Source organism: Bos javanicus, chromosome 3, assembly GCF_032452875.1.
Source record: "Bos javanicus breed banteng chromosome 3, ARS-OSU_banteng_1.0, whole genome shotgun sequence".
Lineage (NCBI taxonomy): Eukaryota > Metazoa > Chordata > Mammalia > Artiodactyla > Bovidae > Bos > Bos javanicus.
In genome coordinates this window covers 102,268,810-102,287,663 of record NC_083870.1, presented here as the reverse complement: position 1 = coordinate 102,287,663, position 18,854 = coordinate 102,268,810, and the positions used below count along the sequence as shown (strand labels likewise).

General features: G+C 56.0%; 1 protein-coding gene across 4 annotated transcripts in view; it reads right to left on the bottom strand.

Moving 5' to 3' along the window:
* SLC6A9 (solute carrier family 6 member 9) overlaps window positions 1–18,854 on the bottom strand; it is a 25,898-nt gene extending 7,044 nt beyond the window's left edge. Inside the window, exons 1-4 of one of the 4 annotated variants that reach the window (XM_061412184.1) lie at window positions 18,765–18,854; window positions 6,878–7,034; window positions 6,166–6,297; window positions 5,509–5,779 (exon numbers count right to left, since the gene is read on the bottom strand). In XM_061412184.1, the coding sequence (XP_061268168.1) occupies window positions 5,509–5,779; window positions 6,166–6,297; window positions 6,878–7,034; window positions 18,765–18,794 (590 nt within the window). In that variant the 5' untranslated portion in view covers window positions 18,795–18,854. Of the gene's footprint in view, window positions 1–5,508; window positions 5,780–6,165; window positions 6,298–6,877; window positions 7,035–12,920; window positions 13,120–18,764 lie in introns of those variants that run through there. The other 3 variants (XM_061412186.1, XM_061412183.1, XM_061412185.1) reach the window with 3 other exon arrangements.

The following is an 18,854-nucleotide window of genomic DNA, read 5'->3' as shown; positions in this document are numbered from 1 at the left end:
GGACAGGGTCAGAAACCGCCTCGGCATGTCAGTAGCTCAGGAAGGCTGGAGGAGAAGGGGAGGGGAATAGAGAAGGATGAAGATAGGAAGCAACAAGATCAAGAGAAGTTGTGAAGTCAAGGCAGAGAAGTTTGGATTTTATTCTGAGAGCAATGAGAAGCTTCTGGGGGGGTTTTAGGTCTCTCAGGGCCTCTCCTTGACTCAAAACCTTGTAGCAGTTCCCATCTCTGGCCATGGAAAAACCAGTCCATACAGTGGCTACAAAGCCCTCCATGATCCACTATCTCCTAACTGCCATCTCCCAAATCTCCTCTCCTCCTGCTCCCTCCCCGCTCACTGCTCCAGCTGCATCAGGTTCCTCGTTGTTCCTTAAATGTGCCAGGCCCACTCCCACCTCAAAGCCTTTACACGTACTCTTCCCTGTCTGGCGTGTTTTTTTCCCCAGACCTCCACATGTCCACATGGGTGTGAGATTTCTGCAGGCACATAGGGCCCCATGCTTAGAAGGGCCTTGTGCTTGCTTTAATGTCCTGCCATCACCATCTTGAAATTCTGAACACATTTGAACAAGAGGCCCCATCTTTTCATTTTGCTCTGGGCCCCACAAATTATGCAGCTGGGCTTGTCAACATGGCTCCCTCCCTCCTTGCTTCCTTCAAATCTTTACTTGGGTGTCCTCTTTGCAAAGGGGCCTATTCTGGATACCCAGATTAAAACTGTGACCCCTGCCCCAGCCTGGCACCCCTTACCCCATTCCTGGCTGTACTTTCCTCCAGAGTATGTCTCCTTCCATCGTACTGCACATTTCACTATTCCGTTTGTTATCTGCCCTCTATGAAGGCAAGGGGTTTTGTCTGTTTTGTTCACTCTCGTATCCCTCCAGTGGTTCGCAAAGTGCCTGGCAAAGAGCCATGCCCAATAAGCACTTGCTGAATGGATGAATGAATGAATGAATTAACATCATAGAAAATGGACTGGGAAGTATAAAGGGGAGTATCTGGAGGGGGACTGGCTTGGCTGCTGGAGTTGTCCAGGCTAGAACTGATAAGCAAGAGACAAAATGTTGAGCCTCAGTCTCCTCATCTTTAAAATGGGCATCATAACATCAACCTAGGATAATCTGTAGATAAATTTAGAAAAACACAGGCTCCTTTCTTGCCCCTCTTTCAGTGAGGACTTCTCAGCACAGCTCCTAGGCTGTCCTCTAATCTTAGCTATTTTTACTTTATTTTTTTCCAACTCAGTTCTCAAACCTCATGACAACATGTTTAATACTTTGTGATGGGTGGTCAGCATCGTCCCTCATGGGACAATATTGCCAGGTCTGGGATTTGTTTGTTTGCTCAGCCCACTGGACGGTCAGACTTGCAAGCACCTTGTTAGGCCTCCTCTGCCTCAAATCTTTGCCTAGGCTGCCCTTCACGTTGTTACCTGCAGAGGGCGCTGTCCAACACATCCCACTCCTGCCAAACTCCTGCCTCTGTGCTGGTTCACTCAACAGGCATCAGGATGAGAAATTTTCCAGGCTCTCAGTCCATGGGGGAACCAAACACAAAGGGATGAATAGGATCCACCCCCTGCTCCCAGGAGAGGCTCCTGGACCTTTGCGGCTGTGCTTTCCAATCTTTTTCCCTTTGGGACATGCAGAAAAAAATACTTTGGGCCCATGGGGCAAATAGACAGGTCACTCAAAGCTGAAGGCTGAAGGCAGCAGGGCTGGAGATTCTGGGCTGCCCAAGCCCGACCGGACTGGCACACTATTTAGGGCACATCGTGTTGGGAGGCTCTGCCTTCCAGAATAGCCACCGGGTCTTACTGCTACAGCTGAGAGGTGATTTACTTTAAGCACCAGCATTCAAAGTAAACAACACACTCCATGCTCAAAAGACTCTCTAAAAACTTTATCTAGTTACATATGTTAAACTGGTAGTGCTTTGTATTATTTTTTTATTGCAAGAGTTCAGCATGCAATACAAGGGCTTAAAGAGTTTGGAAGGCTAGACTTCTGAACTCTAACTTTCTTTTCATGGCACCATATTTAATGTTTTGGTTTGGTTTGGGACCATGTGCTTTTGAGACCAAACAATTAACTGAAAAACTTTTGGAACCCCACATATTTACAAGTTGGCTTTCACATAACATCTCTGGACTTATTCTGCATTATTTTTTAATTTCCCCAACCAGATGGTAAACACCATGAGAACAGGACACTCTCATCTATTTCACTGCATCTCCAGCAGTGGCTATCAGTGTGCTTACTGAGTACCCGTCACTGTTCTTAGTGATTTCTGCTACCTCTTTATAATAACAAGAATGATGTTGTAACCACTCCCACTTAATGGATGAACAGTTGAGACTAAAAGAGGTTTGGTGACCTCAGAAGGCCAAGCTGGTATGTAGCACAGCCAGGATTTGAGTGAGGTCTGTGTGGCTCTAGAGCTGGCATGAAGACACCGAGAGAGGGGTGCTGGGATCCAAGTCCCATTGGGTGCCAGGTGTCTGCTGGGGAGATGAGGGCATGGTCCTGAGCAGGTATCAGATCAGCTCTCACAGGACTGTAAGATAATGCTGTAAAGAGGTGGTGAGGGCAGGGAAGACTGGAAGCCAAAGGGTGGGCAAAAGGCAGATGTGGGCTCAGAAATCTGCCCTGGGAGCTCTTCTCCCTTTAGAGGAGTCAATCTTTCTCTTGATTTGCTTTGTTCACTTGTAGAATGGGAATATTTTATAAAACCAGCACACACTAGTAGGGTTGCCGTGGGGCTCAAATGAGATTGTGCAGCTTTCCAAAGGGTTGCTGGAAACTGTGGACCCAGAATGCCTGCAGAGTATCATCAGCCTAATTCACATTAGGCATCAGGCACAGTGGGACATGTATATCCTGACACAGCATTGAAGCCTAGCTCCTTAACATCGGGGAATCAGTCTCTGAATCTGAAAATGGGGGTGGTATCATATAATATGCCTAACACATAGTTCCCTGGTGGCTCAGGGGTAAAGAACTCACCTTGCAATGCAGGAGACTTGGGTTTGATTTCTGGGTTGGGAAGATCCCCTGGAGAAGGAAATGGCAACCCACCCTAGTATTCTTGCCTAGAGAATCCCATGGACAGATGAGCCTGGAGAGCTACAGCCCATGGGGTTGCAAAAGAGTCGGACACGACTGAGCGACTAAACAGCAACAATAAGCAAATAGTAGGTGCCGAGAAATGGGGGTGCTTGCTCACCTCATCTTGCTGAAGCCAGCTTGGGCAGCCCTCTCAAAGGTCACTTCCCTAGGCTCTCCGGGAGGGGGCAGCAGGGAGCCATCCTGAAGGGAAGGAGTCCTGCCTGGAACTGGGGCTCCTTAGGGAGGCCTGGCTCCAGCCCCAGCCAAGGAGTGGAGTTCAGCAGGCCATCCTGTGCACCTCCTGACCCATGGCTAGTTTTCTTGGAGGGAAATTCCCCTCTAATTGCACTGGATAAAATCTCCTGAGCTTTGCCAAGCAGTAGCCCCATCCTGGAAGACAGTCCCTGGGGTGAGAATTTCTGGAGCATCTCTTGGCTTTGTGCTTCTGGAAGCTTCCAGAAGGTTCTCCCTCATCTAGATCAAGTTGCCCAGTCCACACCATGCCTCAAATGTAGCAGAATACCTAAGTGGGAGGAGTCTTCTACTCCCCGCTCTGTCCCTGCTCTGAGTGCAGTTCTCCGTATCTACTTGGTGCTCAGGAAATGACCCGTCCAATGACTGAATGACCAAATATGCCCAGAGGTGATTTTGCCCAAACCTCACTGGGAGGCAATGGCTCTATGGTCTCCACCATGATTCTTTTTTTTTTTTTTTAACCCCCGACGCCGGCCCGCCTCCACCATGATTCTTGAGGACGGTGACCACATCTTACCCGTCTTTGAACATCTATAGCCCAGCACAGGGCCTTCCCAGGTGGCTCAGTGGTAAAGAATCTGCCTGCCAATGTAGGAGGTGCAGGAAACACTGGCTTAATCCCTGGGTCAGGGAGATCCCCTGGAGTAGGAAATGGCAACTCATGCCAGTATTCTTGCCTGGAAAATTCCATGGACAGAGGCACCTGGCAGGCTACAGTCCATGGGGTTGCCAAGAGCCAGACACGACTGAGCAGGTATGCAGCAGCAGCAGCCCAGGGACACTGGGCCCTGAGGCTCTGAGTGCTGGCCCTCAGAGGATGTGGACCTGCTAGGACTTCAAGTGTCACTGGGACCTCAACCGCTCAGCCCTGACTCTCCATCACAGCATGGAGAAGGCCTCGAACCCTCTGACCGGCAGGGGAGCCCTGTGCCTTTTGATGTCCTGGCCTCCTCTGTCCCAATACTCTGTCCTACCTGCTCCTAACCCCAGCTCCAGTCTGCCACCCCCTGGCTGTGGCTCATCTGCCCACGTCTCCCAATCCTTCCATAGCTCCTTTTCTCCCTCCTCTGCCAAGTCTTGTTTTTTTTTATTATTTATTTTTTGAGCGTGTCATGCAAGGCATGTGGGATCTTAGTTCCCTGAGGAGGGACTGAACCTGTGCCCCCTGCAGTGGAGGCACTTGAAGCTTGGAGTCTTAGACACGGGACCTCGAGGGAAGTCCATGGGAAGCCTCCTTGATCACCTGCTCTTGCCCTCACCACATCCCTGCATATACCTGCACTGAGGCCCCTGCCCCTAATAGCATTAACTACCCAGCTCCCTTCTGGACTGTGACCTCCTCATGGCACAGTCTCAGGGCCGTTCATACCCCATGGGCACACAGAGCCCGGCAGAGTGGACGCCATAAATGTTTGTGGAATGAATGAACGAGGCCTGCCCACTGGCCCACAAAGCCCTCTTCCCAAGAGCTCCCCAACAGGACGTGGGGAATTTCCTCCAGGATGTCCTGCTGTGCCCTCACACCCACCCAGCTGGGACAAGATGTTCCAAACACCCCCAGCAACAGTTTCCCTTCAAGCCAGCCCCGTGACTCCATTCTCTGTCACCACAGAGCTCAGGGGTGCCAGGCTGCCCTTCCCAAACACAGCTTGATAAGGACAGCTCTGGGCTCAGGAAACTTCCACAGCTCTTCTTTGGTTCTGCAGGGTTAGTTCTACACTTCATTCTTATAAGTCCTCCAAGAAGGCACGTACTCCCTGTAGGCTACCACATGGCTGGTGAGTTCCCCACACACCTGTTACCCTTCGTCACAACAGGTTTCCCTCAGGCTCATCCGGGACTAAGGCCCTCTGTTCGGCTCTTCTGTTCGCCAGGAAGCCACCCCTTCTATTCCCCGACTCTCCTCGGCTGACCTGCCTGACTGCCGGAGTCCTCCCTCCCTCCATGCCGCTGTGTAAGGACTCTCACAAACTCACAAAGCCTGTGCGTCAGCCTCTCCTGAACTGGAGAGGCTGCCTACAGCCCTGCCCTGCTCCATTCCGGGCACCCTCCCTAGACTGCAGACCAGTGCCCGACGGCGAAGAGGGAGGGCTGAAGACAGGCCCCCAGGGTGACCCCTAGAAGCCCAGGTCCCACCGGGGCCTCACCTCCAGTACTCCTCGCTGGGGCTTGTCCTCTTGAGGGTCTGGTTGAGAGCCTGAGAGACGTTGCCAGGCAGGGCAGGAGGCTGCGAGCCGTTGGTGATGTTGGGGTTATCCAGCACGCTCATGCAGTCGGGCGTGTTCCAAGGGTTATTGCAGTAGGTCCAGGGCAGCACGGGCGTCATGGACGAGAAGAAGTAGTAGAAGGCGATGCAGATGACCACGTTGTAGTAGATGCCGATGTATGTGGACACCACCATCATGCCGTAGCCCACACCTGGGGGAGGGGAGGGGCAGGAGCAGCCTCACACACCTAGCTGAAGGACGTGAAGCTCATTTTGAAGGGCCTAAGGGGCAGGCTTTCGTGGAGGGCCACAGAAGGGGCAGGTCAAGGCCTTGGCAGGAGCGAGCTGGGGCTGGGGGTGGGGGGCAGTGAAGGGCTTTTGTGTATGCACGGGGTAGGAGGAGAGGGTGGAGGCCAAGTAAACAATGGGTCCCAGCATGTGTCCCCGGCCTTGCCTGGTGATGTGGGCCTCCGGTCAACACCCAGGTTCCATAGCGGCTGGCAGTGTTTATACAGATGGGTGAGTCAGCACGGCCCCCAGAGGCGTGTGTGTGTGTGTGTGTGTGTGTGTGTGTGTGTGTACCACATCCGGGCCTCACCTTTGAACATGGGGCTGATCCTCCAGACCCCCAGGCAGCCCTGACTTGCAAACTGGCCGAAGGAGAGTTCCATGAAGAAGAGTGGGATCCCACAGAAGATGAGCATGACGAAGTAGGGGAACATGAAGGCTCCTGGTGGGCAGGGAGAGGGCTGGCTCAGGGCCGGCTCTGGGGGATCCCACCCTCTTCCTGCTCAGAACCCGACAGCAGAACCTTTGCAATTGGCTGGGCTTCCAGGAGGGTGTGCCATGCCCTGGGCTGGAGCCTCAGTCTGAGGCACACTGCTCATGGCCTGTTTTTTAACTTGACAGAGGTTCCCAGGAAGTCTGCTCTGAGCTGAACCCAGGACTCAGAGCCGCCATGTTTGGGTGGGAATTGATGACTTAAGCAAGCAGTTTCACACACGTTAGCTGATGCGGTCCTCAAATATCCCCAAATCATTTGGTGGGGGCTGGGGGCTGTTGAAATGCATGGGGTATAAAACTGAGACTTGGGAGGCTGGGTTGCTTTCCTCTCTACCTTTTCTCCCCTTGAGGGATCAGGCTGCTGAGGTCAGGGGGTAAAGTGTACCTAAGCCAGGGATGGGGGCAAAGGAGATTAGAGCCAGAGGCCAGCCTGTCTGGAGTGGGGTCTGTGCTGGAAGGGGGTGGCTGGGCCCTGGTGGCTGGGCTCTATCCATGTGGGTGGTCCCTGCCCTGTGCCCACTGGGTACCTCCCCCGTTGCGATAGCAGAGGTATGGGAAGCGCCAGACATTGCCCAGGCCCACGGCATAGCCCACGCTCGTCAGTACAAACTCGATCTGGTTGCCCCAGTTGCCCCGTTTGAGGTTCTGGTCCTTCTTGGTGGCCTCGCTGGGCACAGCACCATTCTGTGGGGACAGGAGAAAAGCTACCATCAGCAAGGCATTGGCATGAGGTACCTGACCCTTCAGGCCTCCCCCAGTGGGGACACCGTGGACCCTCCAGGCCCCCACCCCGACCCTGGGCTTCCCCTCTGCTGGCAGGAGCTGCAGGCAGGCCTGGCAGAGGAGCACAGAGGGAAGAGCGGCTGCCAGAGGGTGCCAAGTGGGGCCTCCCTCACCAGCCCCCCAGCACCCTGTGCCGGGGGCACCAGCCCACCTGAGGAGCTACTGCCAGCATCTGAGAGGTGGGACATTGACAGAGAGCTCAAGTTGAGAGCCCCCCAGCCCCAACCCCTCCAAAGCCTCCCCTCTCCCCTCTGGGTGAGGATCTAGGAGCAGCTGAGCCTCATACCAAGCAGCCAAGCTGGGCTGGGCACAAAGGGGCCAGTGTCCAGACAGCCCCCCCACCCGCCACCACCACATCGCCAGGCTGAGCACGCTGCCCATGGCAGGCGGCTGTGGGGGAGGCGACGCTGGACCCCTCCCCCAGCTGAAGGCTTTTTCTAGGGGGCACATGGTGGTCAGGGCTGTAGGGTACAAGAAGAGGCAAGCAACTGAGCTGGGCCAGACCTGAGGAAGGCATTCTGGGACTCAGGATGGGAGGTCCAGGGGAGCCATCTCTAATCATTGCCCACGACTGGGAAGGGGAGCCCTGGGGAAGCTGACCTGGGCTGGGGCGGGGGTCTGCTGGCCATGAGTTGGGGGAGGAGACCAGAGCTGTAGGCACCATGCCAGACTTGGAGGACAGACTCTGCTAGGGGAACTAGAGGGAGTGACTCCGGAAAAGGGTCTCTGAGCTGAGAGAGCGTGGGCTGCAGAAGAGGGGGCTGGTCAGGAAGGGCTGATGAAGGGGTTGCCCCAAAGGAAGGTTGCAGGCTTGCCTGGGGAGCTGTGGGGCTGGACTGGGTGGCCTGAAGCCCCACTGAGGACCCCAACCCCACAGTTGGGACTAACCCAGTAAGTCCCTTTATAAGTGTGAGCAGACCCGTCCCCCATGTCATCTCCCTTCCACCCCTCCCACTGAGTCAGCCACCCTGAGCCAGAGCCTGAGGGGTCAGAGGAGTCTCAGAGGCAAGGGAGGACCCTGAGAGTCACCAACAGAGAAGCCCAGAGAGTCCCTGAGTGACAGTCTCCCAGAAATGGCCAGGTGTCCCGGGAGGACACCCAGGGTCAGAGACATAGCTGCACGACTCTGAGGGACAGCACTGTCGTGACACTGACCCTCAGTTTGAAAGAGACAGATTCAAGGCACATAGGCAACTAAACAAATGGGCCTGGTCCCTTGCTGCTGCTGGACTCCGACACTGACTGACAGGCGCAGAGTGGGGGAATGGTCTCACCGGGCCTGCGCCTTCCAGGAAGGCCTCTTTCGGAAGGCAGGCCCAGAGGCCCCAGCACCTGATGGTGGCCCTCGTAGCCACGCACCCTTTGCTATCAGTGGGCGCATCTGGGGGGCTGCTCCAGGCTTGCACAGCACATGAGCACTACTGCACAGACACCCTTGTTCTGCACAAAGGTGTCACCTCCCACCCAGCACTGCCCAGAGGACAGCCTGTGTGCATTCATTTGCAGCCTCGGAGGTTTACAAGCACCTACTATGTGCCAAGCCCTACCTCAGGCTCAGGGAATTCAGAAGTGAACAAAACACACCCCGACTCACTCAGAGCTAGAAGTCCAGGGGGAAGTAAGCCATTGATGAGATAAACACATAATTTTTACATGCAACTTCAACGTGACCACAAAGGGGAATTTCTCAAATCACGAGAGCGTTAAAGGATGACTAGGGTGGGGGTGGGAGCAGGGTGAGGTCACAGAAGGCTGCCCTGACGAAGAGGCTTGAAGGCCACCTTGGGTCAGGGCGGGGGGGCAGCTCCCAGATCTAGTGTGACAGGTCCCTACAGAATCCTGGCTAAGCCTGTCTCCATCTCCTAGGGCCTTTTTTGGGGACAGGCCTAGCAATAGCTTGGGGCTTCAGGGGGCATTTTTTCAGAGGGCGTGAGCCCTGCCTGGGGTAGTTTATCCATTCCCAAACAAAGCCCAGCCAAATAGGCCTCCTATATGTTGATCCTACAATAACAGTTTTATTCTGTCAGAGGCTTGTTTACTTAGGGGCACAATGGAGGATTGTGGCAGCTGCAGAGTACATGGGTGGGGTCACGAAGCAGCAGTTACAGCTGTAAGAGAGACAACTGAGGGTCCAGAGTGGCCTCACGGGTGGAGCCAGGGCAAGGCCTCTTGCAGAGACCAAGGTCCTAAGGTTTGATGTTCAAGGCCTGACCAAGTGCAGCGGGACCAGACTTGGGCCTCTGAGGTGTCTGCTCCTCCCCTGGCGTGGAGGGCCCTGGGAGGGTGGCCAGCAGCGAGTCACAGGCTGACTGAGCCCTCAGGAGTCAGTGGTCGCATTCACGAGCAGCACACTACTGAGCCTTGCGCTCAACAGTTCAGCCCTGCTGGCTGTGCCCCTTGGAGGCCCAAGCCTGGGGGACTGGGGCCTGAAACTGGAGATGGGGATGGGACTGTGGCGGGAAGTAACAAACCCGAGGGGTCCGCTATGCAGGACGAGGTGCGCTGACGCCCTGCAAGTGGTGGGAGGAGCTCCCAGCAGAAGCAGCACCAGCCGCTGCTCCCTGGCCCTGTATCCCAGCCCTTCAGTGCCCCATTCAGAAGCTGTGGAGGGAACGCTGCCGTGGGGGCCTGCTCCACAGCTAGGCCTCTGACTTTTCATTCCAGTGCAAGCTATGTGCAGGCAGTCTGGCTGGTGAGGGCGTAGTGCCCGGCAAAGGACAGAGGAAGCCCACCTTCCTCCAAGGACACTGGAGGAGTCCCTCTGTGGAGGTTCCTGGGGGCTCTAGTTCCCTTCCAGCCTTCTTCTGGGGACTCCCCTCCACTTCCTTCCTGGATAGCAATGCCAAGGCCAGCGAGACTTTTCCAATGCTGCATAACTTTTTTTCTCCTTGCATAATTTTCCTTATTCTAAGCCTTCCATTCTTTTTTACCTGCTGGGTGGAAGGCCTGTCACTGATAGTAACAGTCCCTACAGAGGTTGTTGGCTCTGAGGTGCCCACAAAAGAATGTCTTTGTGCTCGTGGGTTTGACCCAGACTGGTGGCCCGTCTGCCTAACCCAGCTCAGCCCTGCCGACTGGCCAGGCTCCAGGCTCCTGCTGCCCATCACCCATCTCCCACTGTCTGCGGCCCCTCGCTGCCCTCCCAACCTCCCTCCCTCGCTCATACCTGGGTGGTGAGTTAAACCAGAGTGGCCTGGTGCCCTTCTGGATTGGTCCCTCCTCCTTGGGCTCCCTGGATAGCCCCCACCCTCACCTCTGACTCGCCCTCATGGGCCTCATGGGTGATCTCCAGATTGGGGATTGCCCTGCCCTGTGCCCAAGCTTCCCCAGGCCCGGCAGGATGCAGGCTATGGGGCGTGCCTTCCACGGCTGTGTGGGTGGGCTGGCTGGTCATCCTCCATGAAGTCCGCCAGGCAGAGACATACACACATAAGACCCTCAGCGCCCCGTCCTTAGAAGCAGCCACTGAGGCAGCAGTGTGTCCGTGCCTGCACAAGGATTTGTGACCTGTCTTGGGTTCACAACCTCCCACCCCATCCCTGCCCAGGAAGGTGAGCCACACTGAGCAGTTGCTTATGTAAGTCCTCTCCCTAGCCCTCTGCCCTCTGTTTATTCACTGTTCTGGGTGAACTCCTGGAATTCAGGCAGTTCAGCTCCGAGGGCAGAAACCAGAGCTCCCCACCACACCTTGGGCTTGGCAGGGTGGGGATCCCGCACTGGGGGTTAGCATCCTAGCATTCCAGAACCTGCACCCCTAGGAGCCCGAACCTCTTCCACTCTCAGCATTGAGAGACCTTAGCTATAAAATCAGGGGACAGACAGACAACCTCAATAGATCTCCTTATATTCTGTAGCTCTGCCTTGCCTGGAATTTGTTATTTCTGACTCTCTCCTGTATTTTCCATTAGTTCCCACTGGCTTTCTGAACAACTTAAAAAAAAAAAAAGTTGTTATTTGCTTTCTTTCCGATTATGAGCTTATCATTAAAAAAAAAAAAAAAAATTGGAAACTCCAGCAAAGTGTAAAGAAACAACACTGCAGAGCCCGCTCCCGAGGCCGCCCCCAGCCCCCATCGCAGAGGCACCCCTCCCTTCTTCGTGTCCAGACTCAGAGGCAGCCCAGGTTTCTACTCTGGGCGATGGCTGCGCTCAGGCTGCCAACTCCCGCCCTCCCAAAGCAGTGTCCACTGGCTATTTCTGTGAATCAAGAGCTCTCTCTTCTGCTCTCGGTGGACACTGAGGACTCCTGGAGCAGGCCGGGCAGGGCGGGCCCACTGGGAGCCGCAGGCTTCTTGTCCAGGACTCTGAAGTCCCAGGGTTTGCTCAAGGGTGAAGTCCTCTCCAAGACAAACTTTGCAGAGGAGAACGGGCAAGACCCTACATCCCAGACTGACCCTGAGCCAAATCCAGATCCCTGGCAGTCTTCTCTGAGCTCCAGTCGGGGAATTCAGGCAGAACAGCCACGACAGTAAACCGTGGCTGCCTCGGGAGACCCGGGGACCTCACACCCCTTGGTTCTTGGTTCTCTGACTTGTCTTCCTGAGGCAGCACCTGCCCTGCAATGACAGAGCCTTCCATCCTTCAGCTGGCTTTGCTGATCCAGACACGGGAAAGAGTTAAGCGCCGGGCTGGAGGAGCGGGACCATGGGAAAATCTACCCCAGACTCGAGCATATGCAAGGACTATTAGTGTCTCCTGCCTCAAGGAAAACCTCGAGGCACCTCTCAGGAGATCAGGCCCTCACATGGGAAGTGAGAGAGGCAAGGACGTGCCTGGTGCTGCTTCATCCCAGAGACCGGACTGGCAGAGGGCTCTGCCAATTCTGACCTGCCAATATTGTGGACAGCAGACACGAGACGCAGCCTGGGCATGTCGGGCTCCACTCCAGACCCTTGGGATAGTGACGGGACCACTGGGTGGGCTCTGCCTCTGCCCTGAAGCCCAACAGTCCTGCCCCGCACTGTGGCAGCTGTGAGCAGCCTCTGCCCCAGTCGGCTGGCATTGTGCTGGCATTTTGGAAGTGGCTTTGGTTGCTGATCCTGGCAGTCCTGAGGGTGAAGGGCAGCCCTGCATAATGCTACTCCCAAACCCAACTCAGGTCTCCCCAGAGGACATGCCTTCTCTTGCCTGCTGGAGGTCAAGTCAGGATCCGCTGCAGAGAAAGAGGTGGCTGTCCCAGTCCCCTTTCCCTCACTGCCATCAACCACACTGTGCCTGCCATCCCCGCCCATCCCCGGCTTCCAGGGATGAGGGCATACCAGTGGTGCCCACCCCACCGGGGCCTTGTCGTGGACACTGGCGAACATTCCACAGGGTTGTCGCCTCCCAGCTGAGAGGCTCGCCCACCCCCTTCCCCCATCCTCACCACTCAGCCCCTGTACCAAATCCCCCTGCCCCCTCACACACTCTCCCCATAGGAGTAACTGCCGTGGCACAGACAATGGGGCTGTATTGATTAGTACAATTCCTGGGCACCTCCGGCCCGTCTCCCCGGGAGCTAGGACAATGCAGCTTTGATACACAGAGCAGATTCTCAGCAGGTCCTTGGGCTGGGGGAGCCCTCACACCCCCATTCTCCTCCCCAGCGCCCCTGCCACACAGCTAACTCTTCCTGCTCCTTTGCACAGTTGCAACTTTTTGGGTCACTTTTGCTGGTGTCTGTCTCTCTGGCTGGCTGCGCCTGCCCCTCCCTGGCACAGACCACTCAGCCCCTCTCCCCACCCCCAGTCCTGCCTCCCAGTCTGCCTGGCACCAGAGAGGGGGCTCGACCTCCTCGAAGGTGACTGACCTGTTCTGGGGAGGAGGGGGCCACAGGTCCCTGAGCCGCCGCCATCCCGGGGTGAGCACTTGGAGCGGAGTGCGCGTGTCTCCTCCGCTCATTCACACCTCTGCCAGCTCCGGGCGACACTGATGCATCCCCTGCCTCTTCCACTGCCGGCTGGGCAGCATCAATTACTTTCACCTCATCTCCTCCCGAAGCTCTGCCTACCCCCTCCCCTGGCCCTCCCCCTCCGGCCAGTCCCCATGCAGCCCAGCGCGGATGCTCCACAGCTAGAGTGAGGCGTGGGGCTTGTTGTGTTTCTCCCTTGTTCCCAGCAAGTTATTGGAACAAAAAACACATACACACACTCACAACCACAGAGTGAGGCAGAGCGGGTGCAGCAGAGAGAGAGAAGGCAGCTCATTCGCATTCTAGAGTGGGGTCTGGGGCCCAGATGCTTCTGAGCACACGGACCTGGCACTTGGTGGGCTCCTGGTAATGAGGTTGGGTACCACTGGGCACTAGAGATGGTGAAGGGGCAGGGAGAAGAGGACATGGCCACAGGGCACTACCAGAGCATCTCAGACTTCACAGGGTGCTGTGGGCTGAGGGGTGATAGGCCCTGGAGCAACCCCCCCAGGACTTGGGGATCCCCAGCCAGCCAAGATGGCTTTGCTGATCCAGACACGGATCAGCTTCTGTGACACTCACACTTCTGTGAGTGTGTCCTCACAGAAGAATGTGACTGACTCTGCAAAAAAGTTGTGGCCTGGTGAACTGCACTGTCACCTGTCTGAAGAAAGATGGTATTACCCAAGAGGGTGGCTGCAGAACACGGATCCTTGACAATTAGCACTGGGTCACTTAGAACCTGAGGCGGTCCCTCTGGAAAAGAGTGCTGAGTGGTCTGGGTAGAATGTCACTCAGACCCTCCAATCCCTCTCCTCTGAGGCCACACTCACTGGTCAGTCTCCAGTGGGTGCGGAGACACCACAAAACAGCAATCAGGAAGGTGGGCACGAGTGTTCTGGTGCTGGGGAGACATAGCTTCCAGTTTCTGGAAACTGATGGGTGGGCAAAGGGTCTGGTACAAAGTAGGATCTTAGTAACCTAAGATCAGGCATGAATTCTGATGTAAAGGACATCTTCCCCGTGAGTTTGGTAAGTGTGCTGACTCCAATGGGAACATGGCAGGATGACACTATTTTAAAATTTGTTGTTATTATTATTTTAAAAATATTTATTGGGCTGTGTTGGGTCTAAGTTGCAGCGCACGGGCTCTCTAGTTGTGGCGTGCGGGGTCAGCAGTTGTGGTGTGACAGTTTAGTTGCTCCGTGGCATGTGGGATCTTAGTTCTCTGACCAGTGGCATCGAACCCATGTCCCCTGCACTGCAAAGTGGATTCCTAGCCCCTGGACTACCAGGGAAGTCCCAACATCATTATTTTTTAAAAGGCAAAGTCTTTAGTCAGACAGGCCTGGGTTCAAACCCCAGCTCCGGTGGACCTCCCTCTATGTATCTCCTTAGGCAAGTTACTTTACTTGTCTGGTCTTAGTTTCTTTATCTCTAAAATGGGGATCATATCTACCCATCTTTGAAGCTAGTGAGCATTATTAATAATAGCAATAGATGATATATATTAAGTGCTTACTGTGAGCCAGACACTGTCCTAAACACTTCATATGAATATATATTAACTCATTTAATCCTCCCAACAGCCCCTTGAGGTGGGTATGCTACTATGCCCATTTTGGGAGAGAAGATGGGGAGTAACCTTGGCTCAAGCAAGTCTCCCAAGAGAACGGCCTCAGACCCTAGCGACTGAGCTGCTTCCAGGCCAGCCTCATGCAGCCGGGTCCCCAGACACGCTCTGCTGACTTCCGCTGACTTCCTGCGAGTCCAGACTGAGGGCCAAGCCCCTGGCTAGGCCACTGGTTCCAGGAAGGCCCAGTCATCCATGATGCCCAAATGCTCACTTCCACCCAGGGTGGGCTCTGGGCTTTGGCTGCCCTGGCCTGGGCCGGGTGCCCAGAACAGGCAGCCCTGGCTGGACAGCTTTCTCTGGCTCTGGCCATGGGGACAGCAGGCGGCAGCAGCCCAGCTGGGTCCTGGCCGTAATGAGGCCTCATTAGTGGGATCCAGCTGCTCTAGCCCCACTCAGGGAGGCCGGCTCCCCCAAGCCCGCCTCTGACTTTTCTTAATAAGAGTGGGCATTCCTCCAGAGGGTCAAGGAGTTGAGGGGCTTTGTTTGCGACCTGTGACTCCGAGGGAAGGTCCTGCTGAGGCAGGACTGCAAAGTGCTGGGGTGTTGGGGCCTCCGGGAAGCTGTGTGAGGGGAGGGGAGGCCACAGAGCTAAGTCGGCGGGCTCCAGGCGGGCCAGGGTTGGGAGGGAGGCCAAGCGGAATGGAGGGCAGGTCCCAGTCCAGAGAGGAAGCCTGAGAAGGTTGAGGCTTTTCCTCTGGATCTAGATGTTGTCCATTTCACTGGGGAGGCTGCAGCTGTGAATCTAGGATCCCCAGTCATTGTGCAGGCTGCCCTGGCTAGGACAGCACCTCCTCTGTGCTAGTCCTTGTCATGTAAAGAGAGTGCACACTGTGTGTTGGTGCCTGAGATAGGAGAAGACCTACTGTGTGTCAAACCGCACTAGGAAGGCACCCAGCGTGTGCCAGGTCCAGTGCTGGGAGAGCACCCACTGTGTGCCAGCCCCATGCCCGGGAGCCCTGGTGGTCTGCTGGGTCCTGCACTAGATGAGTGCCCCATGTACGCCAAATTCTGGGCCAGGTGAGGACCCAGGATATAGTCAGCCCTGAGCAAGGTGAGCATATATTGTGCACTTGGCACTGTGCTAGGTGAGTGCCCAATGTGTGCCACGCCATACTGGTTGAGCACTTGTCACATGCCGAGACTCATGCTAGGAGAATGCCTGGTAAGTGACAAGCCTTCTACCAAGGGAGGGCCCGGTATATGCCAAACCCTGTGCTTGCTGAGCTCCCAGGATGTGTCAAGCCCACACTGGTTGAGCACTTGCCACATGCCAGGACCCGGGCTGGGTGAGCATCCACTGTGTACCAGGCTCTGAGATGGCTGCTGCAGACAAGAAGTATCTAAACACTCTTGTCAAAGCACAACAGAACAGGTCAGGGTGGGGCAGCCCCAGGCGGCCTGTGGAGCTTTCAAAGCCCTCTAGGATGATTTAGATGCTCTGGCACCTGGAGCCCTAGCCTGGGTGACTCTGCTCTTATTCATCATGAGGCTTCCCAGTAGCAGAGCCACCCAATGCAGCAGAGATGTGGGGAGAGACCAGTGAGGCTCACCAAGGCCTATCTGCCCAATGCTGTATGAGTGGGGAGCAGGCACAGGGGAAGGGACTGAGTGGGACTTTGTGTGAGACCGTGGGATTAAAGCTGAGCCACTGGGGCTCTCCTGTCTTGGGCTCCTCACTACCAGCTTCCTGTCCTCTGAGCCCCAGGCAACCCGGCCCTACATGTGTATAAATAGAGGCACTAGGTCTCCATGAAAGGAACCACCCCCACCCCCACCCCTGGTGCCCCCAAGCATCCCAGCTGCTCCCAGGCTTGGAGGCACCCCGGCCAGCTGGGTTCCTGCATGGCCCTGTCCTAGGAGCTGCTGAGGCGTGAGGGAGGCAGCTGAGCTGGCCTGGCAGAGACCATCTGGGCTGGGAGTGGGGGTGAGGCACACGTGCAGCAGGCATGTGGGCCTGGGCACGTGCTGAGAAGTGGCTTGCCCTCCACGGGGCACCTGCCGCATGGAGAGTCCAGCAGAGGCTCCAAGGATGACATAGGGTAGACCCTGAGCAGACCCAGGGGGCCATGTCTTGACACCCAAGCCTGGGGCAAAGGGCGATGGAAGTGAGGACCTCGTGGCCGGGGCCAGCTGCCTACTCCCTCATACCAGGGCACAAATGGCAACAGAAGTCACGGACCTGGGAGGGTCCAAGTGCCCCTGGTTTACACGCATGGCCCTCAGCTCCCTCTGTTCTGCCCCACCGTGGCCTCTAGAGAAGGAGCATCCTTCATGATCTGCCCTTAGGGGACCACGGGCAGCTAATGAAGTCCGGGTACAGCTGCCCAGGTTAGCTAAGAGGGATGGCACTCCTCAGAGACAAGCGCTACACGGAGGCAGCACTGGTTCCAACTGAGTCTTGAGAATAGTGTAGCCCAGGGTCATAAGCAGAACTGAGAAAGAAGCAGGAATAGAATCTCGAGCAACCACTAGGGGTGCCCAGGGGACCTGCTATGGAGCCTCAGACGCAGCAGTGGCGGGCAGATGTCAAAGGTCAAAGGGCACGAAGGAAACTAAGCTCTGGCTATCTTTAGGCACATCCTGGTGCTGGGAACGGGCGTCCCAAGGCAGCATTCCCTTCTACAGACAGGCTGGCCGGCAGAGCCTGGGGTCTGGGAAGCTCAGCCCCAGCAGGGGTTCTGGGACCTTGGGATTCAGGCTCCCTGTGCTGCCCACGTGGGTCCCCCATCACCCCTGCCTGCCTGCCCCAGTCCTTTCAGGGTCACTCCAAAGAAAGCAGAGCAGCCAGGGAGTACTCAGAGGGTTTCTTAAGTTTCACGGGACTCAGAATCTCCATGGAGGGAGGGGCAGAGCCGCACTCCACTTTCTGCTACAGGCCCATGGAGATTCCAACACTTTTGGCAAGAAGGAAGCCCATCTTGATCCTATCATGGCATCTACTCCCCGCTAGCAAGTATGAGGGTCTTGAGCCCTCCATCTCTGCCCACGTCTGAGCACTCAAGAGTTCAGGCTGGCTCAGGAATACTTTGAGAAGCCTAGTTCATTCAGACTTGTTCCAATCAGGAGTGGGCCAGACCAGAGCGGGCCTAAGGGGCTGGATGCTGGAAGTGCAGGACCAGGCAGGAGAGAGGGTCCTGAGCCTGGAGCACAACTGTTTGACTCCCTCCCCAACAGCATTTCTCTGGACCCGGGACTTAAGAGTCCCAGAAATCCCTGGTGAGAGACAGGGCTTGTTTGGGGAGGGCTCAGCAAGAGACCCTAGGTCAATCAGTCTTTCAGTGAATGAGAACAGCAACAGGAGAATCCATGTGGGGAAGGGAGGGGCCAAGGGAAGGGCCATGTTTAGCCACTGGCTTCCTCCAGGGCAGCTGCCCAGTCTCACTGGTTCTTGAGGCAATATCCCCAGAGAAGGAATACAACGACTGCCCTTGGGGTATTTTCCTGGCTTCTGATTCCAGAGCTGGCCTGCTCCGCCCATCCATGAGCCATCCGTCCATGAGCTGGCCCTGCTCTTGCCCGCTGCTTCGTACCACCTCTTCTGTGCTCTGAGGCAGCAGGCAGTGAAGAGCCGTGACTTGGGGAAAGGGGAGAGGGATGTTTCCTGAAAGACCTCACAAGAGGATTCAACATGAAATGCTCTATGCTATTTCTCTAGTGGAAGACGAGAAACATCCATCTCTGAGGACTCCTCGATCAGTACCTACTGAATGCTCTCCACAGCAGGCAGAGCACAGGATGGGGGTGCTGGGGTGTCAGCCATAGGACAGCCCTCCCGGCAGGATCAACAGCAGCCTGCTTTCCAGGGTATCTTGTGATGAGGGTGGGGAGTGTGCTTCCTGCCTCCCAGCATGACTTTTGGGCTCTGTAGCAGAATCTGCCTGCTGTGGGCTCCAAACAGCGGCAATATCTAACCTGCTGGGTGAGGGGCTGCCTGCCTGGGCCTGAGACAGCCCTACCACTCAGGAGTCCTGGCAGTGCCAGACTCGGGGCCCCATGGAGCCTCCTAGGCCCTCCTGTCAAGGCCAGCAGCTGACAGCAGGCCCCAGAAGGGATGGACGGTGCTCATGACCCCCACCCTCTCCCTGCAGTCTGGTCCCTGTACTCACCAGCATCCCTTTGGCACCTTTTCCTACCATGGTGGTGGTGGGTTAGGGGCTCTGGACTCCCAGACCACACTCACAGGCTCTGTTTCTAGC